Source organism: Lipotes vexillifer, unplaced genomic scaffold (genome assembly GCF_000442215.2).
Source record: "Lipotes vexillifer unplaced genomic scaffold, Lipotes_vexillifer_v1.1 scaffold994, whole genome shotgun sequence".
NCBI classification, from domain to species: Eukaryota; Metazoa; Chordata; class Mammalia; order Artiodactyla; family Lipotidae; genus Lipotes; species Lipotes vexillifer.
This window is the reverse complement of record NW_006771292.1, coordinates 815,239-822,543: the sequence shown is the minus strand read 5'-3', so window position 1 is coordinate 822,543 and position 7,305 is coordinate 815,239. Positions and strand designations below refer to the sequence as shown.

At 41.1% G+C, this 7,305-nt stretch overlaps 1 protein-coding gene across 1 annotated transcript; it reads right to left on the bottom strand.

Annotated features, from left to right (window-relative positions):
* Window positions 1-1,048: 1,048 nt before the first annotated feature.
* Window positions 1,049-2,418, bottom strand: LOC103070140 (WD repeat and SOCS box-containing protein 1-like). Its single transcript, XM_082931050.1, is given in 2 exon segments — window positions 1,049-1,838; window positions 2,372-2,418. Coding segments are annotated over 2 exon segments (837 nt in total).
* Between the last annotated feature and the right edge of the window lie 4,887 nt (window positions 2,419-7,305).

Genomic DNA, 7,305 nt, shown 5'->3' with positions numbered 1-7,305 from the left:
TTAATTTGCTTGTGGTGCTTCTAACATATTTAAGAAACATTTGCAATAGTGGTTTTTTTTTTTACAAGTCTTTAATTAAAAAACTCAACAAAAATATATAATCAAGCATTTTACATAATGCATACATTCTTAATATCTGCAGGTAAGATAAATAACAGAAGGCAAAAACAGGTATACTAATTATATTGCTTCTCTTTGGCAAGTCACCAATATTATCCCCTGCAGAAACATAGGATATGTGTAAAAAATAAACAAAAAGCAAAAATACCCACTACGGTCTTAAAATAATTGTCCCTTAGTACAAACCACAAAATATTTAGCAATAATGCAGTAGATGGATTTTTCAAATTGACTAAAATTTATTATAATACTTTATTTATACCACAGGGGTTAAAGTAGCAAGCTGCTTTCCAAAATTAAGGCCCACAGCAGTAGTTAGGGAAAAAAAAAAAAAAAAGACACCCTTTGTTCCTGGTTATATCCTGGCTATTTTTCATTTAATAATGTCACATTCAAATTCTACCTCTCAGCTGCCACTCCTAAGGAAAACAAAATCCTTCCCTAGACAAAAGCTGTTTTACTTGAAGGTCAGTTGTCTGACCACCCCCCAACCGAACACACATTTTGTTATGAGGCATTCAGCTTTCTTAAGTCAGTATTTACCATCTAACTCAGTGTCCCAGAATGAAAAAATTCCTTCCACTTTACAGCAAAGATACATATTGTGGCTCTACTGAAGCAATATATACATGTTGGAACTAAAAGTTAGAAAAGCAGAAGGGTCCATTCAACACACAGCAGCTTATATAGAAATATATACATGTATGTATATGTTTTCACAGTTACATTTTAGAAAAAAATTTACATTTGATATGTTCAGAAATATTTCTCCTAAGGTCTATAAATAATATTTTAAAAGCTCAACTGATCAAAATGTAATACAAGAATGTATCAAATTAAATAAATCTCCTAAACCTTGAAGTCAGTAAAGCTTGAGGTTTGTGTAAAGTGTGTTGTCAGTCCCTAATACTAGGGAAGACAGCATCCTCTAAACACGGTAGGAGAGGAACTCTAAAACTTTGGAAGGAATCGGCAGCTCCTGGACTTCTTGGGTGGGCATCACGTTCCGGATTGGTATGCGACATAAATGTTGAAGACTAGGGACTTGCCTTGGAGTGGCCCCAAAATACATACTTCCATCATGTGTCCCAGCAGCTAAAACACTGCCATCAGTAGAAAAGGCACAGCAAAGACCATTGCTCAAAGGTGTAACTTGTACTGGATAATCCTCATCAATTCTCCAGAACCTCACCATTTTATCATCAGCAAGGCTTGAAACATGCAGTCCATCATGACTAAACGAGACAGATCGTACCCATCGGTCATTTGCTCCTCCAGCAAATATTGGAGTGGGTGGGAGAAACAGGTGCCCAAATTCCATCAGAATGTCTCCAGTGTGTGGATCCCAGATATAAACTCAAGTATCGTAAGAGGCCATAGCCAGTAATGCTCCATCAGGAGAAAAGTCACAAGCTACAACATCATGGTGATGTCCTTCTAGTTTCCGTATCATGGTATATTTATCCATATTCCAAAGGAAAACTGCTTTACTGGCTCCCACTGAACACAGCATAGAAGAGTCAGGAGAGAATGCACAGCTGTACACCCAGTTCTGATGGCCCCTCAATACTTTCATCATGTTTCTGTCATCGTTCAGGTCCCACACTCTCAGAGTTTTGTCTCTTGAAGCTGACACCAGGATCAAGCTCCCATCTGGAGCAAAAGTTAAATCTCTGACCACTTCAGTATGACCTACCAAGTTAAGGAGGAGTTTTCCTGTATATACATCCCATATTTTGATACGCCCATTGTTTAACCCTGTGGCAAGGAGTAGCTGATCTTGTCCAAATCTGAATCGATGCCATTCTATGTTTACACAGCGACTCTGTTTTCCTGGAACTGAAGATCCAAAAGCAAGACTCCAGACTCTATCGCCACAGTCTATATGTTCACGAGGCTTATTTTTTTGACCACCATCACTGTTTTGTCTTGACAATCTTAAACTGCTTGAATTGGTGATATTCTTGGTGCCATGCAAGAGAAAGTTCTCAAGGCAAAAGCAACAGTCCAATTTTCACAGCCATATTTCTTGTCAAAAGGTGGCGCAGTGGTTGAGAGTCCGCCTGCCGATGCAGGGAACGCAGGTTCGTGCTCCGGTCCGGGAAGATCCCGGAGCGGCTGGGCCCGTGAGCCATGGCCGCTGAGCCTGCACGTGCTCCGCAACGGGAGAGGCCACAACAGTGAGAGGCCCACGTACCGCAAAAAAAAAAAAAAGGGGCTGCAGGAGCTGAGAGTTCACCTGTAGTACGTGATCTCATCATCTCTTACTCGTTGGCCATCGGGGGGAAAGCTGGCCATCTATGGGGCACCGTCTGACTCCGGGGGCGCGATGCGGACGCAACGACAGGGAAGGGAAAGGCGATCGCCCGAGGGGCGTGACGCGGGTTGGGTCCCTCCCGGTCCCGGGGACGGAGGCGAGGGGCGGGGCGGTCGCGGCGGTTTCTGCTCACCGCCCCGGGAAAGCTCCAGGAGGCCTCGGACCAAACTACGGAGTCAAACACAGACAATAGATGCTGTTCCCTTCCTCACGCCTACGGACCAAGACGCTTCCCTCCACACAACCGACTGCAGACGAGACACTGGAGCAAGATCTTGTTTTTAAAGAGTAGAAAAGTGGTTGCCCAGGGCTGTGGGTGGAGGAAATAGGGAGACGTTGGTGAAAGGGTATAAATTTTCAATTATGAGTAAGGTCTGAGGATCTAATGTATAATATAGTGACTATAGTTGATTACACTGTATTGTATAGTTGAGATTTGCTAAGAGAGTAGAACTTAAATGTTCTCACCAAATAAAAAGGATAACTGTGTGAGGTGATGGAGGTGGGAAATGGGGGAAATCCTTTCACAATGTACGTGTGTATCAAATCAGCCCGTTGTATACTTTAAATATCTGGCAATTTTATGCGTCAATTATACCTCAATAAAGCTGGAAAAAAATCCTCTTTTTTATAAAATGAACCACATTTGCTAATTTCTGACTACAATTTGAGACTAAAACTTGCAATAAATGATGCAGTAAAAATAATATAGTAATATTATAGAGACTCTGTAACTATATTCTGGAATCTCTTTTTTATTCCAAAATAGTCATTCCATCAATGGGTAAATGTACCCAGTTTTACCATAAATTGTTTTAAAATTTATTTATTTTTGGCTGCATTGTGTCTTCGTTACTGCACGTGGGCTTTCTCTAGTTGTGGCGAGTAGGGACTACTCGTTGTTGCGGTGCACCGGCTCTATGCATGCGGGCTTCAGTAGTTGTGGCTCGTGGGCTCTAGAGCACAGGCTCAGTAGTTGTGGCACACGGGCTTAGTTGCTCCACGGCACGTGTCCCCTGCATTGGCAGGCGGATTCTTAACCACTGTGCCACCAGGGGAGTCCCTTGTTTTTAATAAAGAAGTAACTTACTGTTGAGTATCAGTCTCCTAAAACATTTTAATGGCTCATAAATAGTTCTTTTTGGATTTCATCATTGAAACAATTTAGCAAATACCATAAGCTGAGATACGATGGAGACACCTGTATTATGGAGCAAACGTCTCACACCGAATTATTTGTTCTCATTCTTGTTTCTTCTCTACTTCAGTGATGTTTTCTGTGCCTCTTCCAGCAATATTTGCTGACAAAGGAATATACTTGTGTCAGTTTCCATGTTATCTCCAGTATTTTATTTCAGCCACTTTAACCTCAGTAGGAAGAGCAAGGAGATTTGCCGTTATATGCATCTGCTATTATGTAAGCTCAAAAGATGCTTGTAAACATTTATTACTGTATGTAGTATGTCAAGGAGAGATTAAATCTTACTTGACTTTAAGCATCACTGGAAAAATTGTAGATGTTCTTCTTCGTGTTCCTCATGTTTCTAAAAATCTTGCTTGCAAAGTGATGACATAAATAAATTGTAATACATCACAACATGCCAAATGAAGAAACCATTGCGGGGTGGGGTGCCCATTCAGCCCTCAGGACATCTACGTACTACACTATGCGTTCTGCACTACACGTGACTAACACAGCCATGACGACAAAGCATGTCTGTGTCAACCCTTCTATGAAATACCAGAAATGCTTAAAATGTTTCTTTTCAAATATAAAAACATTTTCTAATATGTTCTTCATACAGCACAATGGATCATCTTGCCCATCGTTGTAGAGACTGCTCCCGAAGAAATGAGGCAAAACGGGCAACGCAGAGGTCACTGGAACCACCAACATCCCACTGAAAATTAAGCCTACTGAGACGACAAATGTCATTTTATTACACCTTTTAGTGATGAGCACACATTTATAAATATTATTTGAGAAAAAACTTTAACATTTTTAGTCAGAATCATCCTAATGATCTCTTTTTAAATAGTGGCAAAGGGGGAGAATACAAACTCCTGGTTTTAGTTGGTAAATATCAAAGTGACTGTGGTATGCCAAATAATGTTCCCATCCTAATCCCTGGAAGCTGTATGTTTCCTTATGTGAAAGAGGGACTTTGCAGATTTGATTCAGGATCTAGGGGCAGAGAGGACCTTTGGCTGACAGAGCAGACCTGTTGACCCAAAGAGATGACCTGCCTGAGATGAAGGGATGAGGGCTGAAGCTGAACACTGGGTGACCTGTGCTGCACGGTCCCTCAAGCCATGGATCAGATGGGAAAGTTGACACCCCAGTGGATGCCATCGTGAAGGGCTAACCAAATAGAAAGACCAGACAGGATGCTAGGTGCTGCAGTGATCACTGGCATAGCAACTAGGTGCATAGAACAAAGTGCTTCCACAGACCCACAACGGGGCCATGACTCTGTCACCATGTAAACCAAGCCAAGGTCAGATAACAACTGTGGGGCAGAAGAGGGGTTAGGGAATATCCTGATTTGATTGGACTTAAATCTGAAAAAGCTGGAGAGAAGAAATGGGCAAGATTAGATTTGAGTTTTCTTGCCTTCAGGTGGAATGGGGCTCTAAGTATATATTAATTTTGACTATAAAATTGTAAATGATTTTAATTATAAAAATGCTAATTTTCATAGCTGAATTCATAGTTATTTTATAGTATGAAAATACCACACTTGTACCGTGTCCCTAATACACCTGGCACACAGTGAATACTCAATAAAGACTTGTTAAGGTGAACTCAGGTCATGGGAGAGGCTCTTTCTTGGTTTCTCTCTGCACTTCCATTGGCCTCCTCTTCAGCTGTGAGCTATATTCCTGACCCTAGAACTTAAATGTATTCAGAAAGAAGGCAACATGGATATCCTAAACCTCATTATACATCCGAACTTGAAACTGACACAAAGCCAGTATTTTACGACTAAGGGCTCCCAGGAAGCTAGTCTGATTTGGAGGTAGAAATGGATTTAAGAACACAGAGGACTTGCAAGCTTGACCCAGGAGCTCTCTTGGCCGTCTGTGATGGATGTTTTCCTGGTGCTGTAGAACAGGTTGAAAGGGCAAATGAGCTTCTGACAAATGTACGAAGAACTCTCTATTTAGCCTGAAATGGCAACAGGCAGACCAACGCTTCCCATGCAGGTCTGTGACACTGAATTCATTACAGATCTAATAAAGCACTTTAGCTATCCAAATTATAAAAAAGAAAATTTAAGTAACAGCAAGTAGCACACAAAAATATGTAAGTTAAAAGCCTGAATGTAACCTAGAAAGCACTGCTCCATCCTTTTCCTGATTCTAATAGGTCTCTCCTATGGAATTTTCAATAAATCCCATTTTTCCCAATCTAATTTTAATAGCAAGGAGTTTTGATAATCTTTCACAGGATTGTGCTATAAAACTGGTGTTGAAAAATACTCTCCATGACGAGCTTTGAGGATCTTTACAGTGTAAGCATTAAAGAGCTTCACACAGAATCGTCAAACAGAATCATCAAGAGAATTACTGGGTCACCTAAATGTATTAAACGATCTCATGGGATTACAGTACCTAAAACCCACAATCTTAAGTTTAAAATTTAATCATAAGAAGATGAGCATTTAACCCACCATTCCCTTTCATGAATTTTTACAGAAGAAGCCTGAAAAAGTATGAGGCTAGTTTTCACACTTTATATTCACAAAGTATTCACAAGTATTTACAAATTACCCAGGTTACCAATTTTTCACCTCATCACCACCATGATCTCTTCACGATTGCTTGAACAGAACAAATTTTCTCAAGTACTCTCTCACATGATCCTTGGTGGGTACGCCAGAGGAAATATTCTTGTCCCCTCCCCTGTGCTCTCTATATTGTTCCTTAAGAAACTCGAGGACTTACAAGGTTCTAATTTTGAAAGACAGGGTCTCACATCATATTGATACACGTACACAATTTTTAAGAGAATTCATAAAGGCTAACTATGGTAAATGTTGTGGTTAACCCCCAACATTTACTCCACCAAACTCCCGTCAGTCAGCAATAGCCTCACCAGGAAGTTGATTCTCACTTAAGGGGGCCCCCTGGTTCAAAACTGGGCAAATAACCCAAGGCTGGCCTATGAGAAGACAGAACTTTGGCTAATGGCTTCTGGAAAAGGTCCCTTATACGCTGAAGAGCAATGAGGGCTCAGCATCTCTTCCAGTGAATATGAAAAAAGAAGCATGGAGCCTGTCTGCCATCTTGCAACCGTGGTAATAAGCAGCCTTAGGAGCAGCCAGCGTTGTGATGGCCAAACAGCCTGAGATGAATGATACGGGTCTTTGATGACATTATTAAACTGCCGGATGAACTGACCTTCTTGACTTTCTCTCAGGTGAGGAAATAAACTTATATCTAAGTCAATTTGAGCTTGCAAATGAACCAACTTTAATGGATGTCATTTCTTTCTAGTTAAACCCAAACCCCTGTTTCCAGCTACCTTCACTTACTTCTTTTCCATGTATGTCAACCCTGTAGTACCGTGGCATGTCCAAAATAGAACTCATTTCCTTTTTCAACAATATCAGTCTCTACACTACCCAGGCTTGGGGTCCTACAGTTATTCTTTTGCTTCTCTTTAGGACGTGTCATGTCTTTGAGTCATGATCTCTCATCCATTGACTTATGCCTTTTTGCGGTCTCACCACCCTACGTCAGATCTTCACCACTCCATGGAGACATGATCCCACATAGTGTATCTAGGGATCTCCTCATTCCTCTGCGAAAGAGGCCCAACTGTGTATGCTTTCGATCGAATACAACGTAAGGGAGGCACCTCT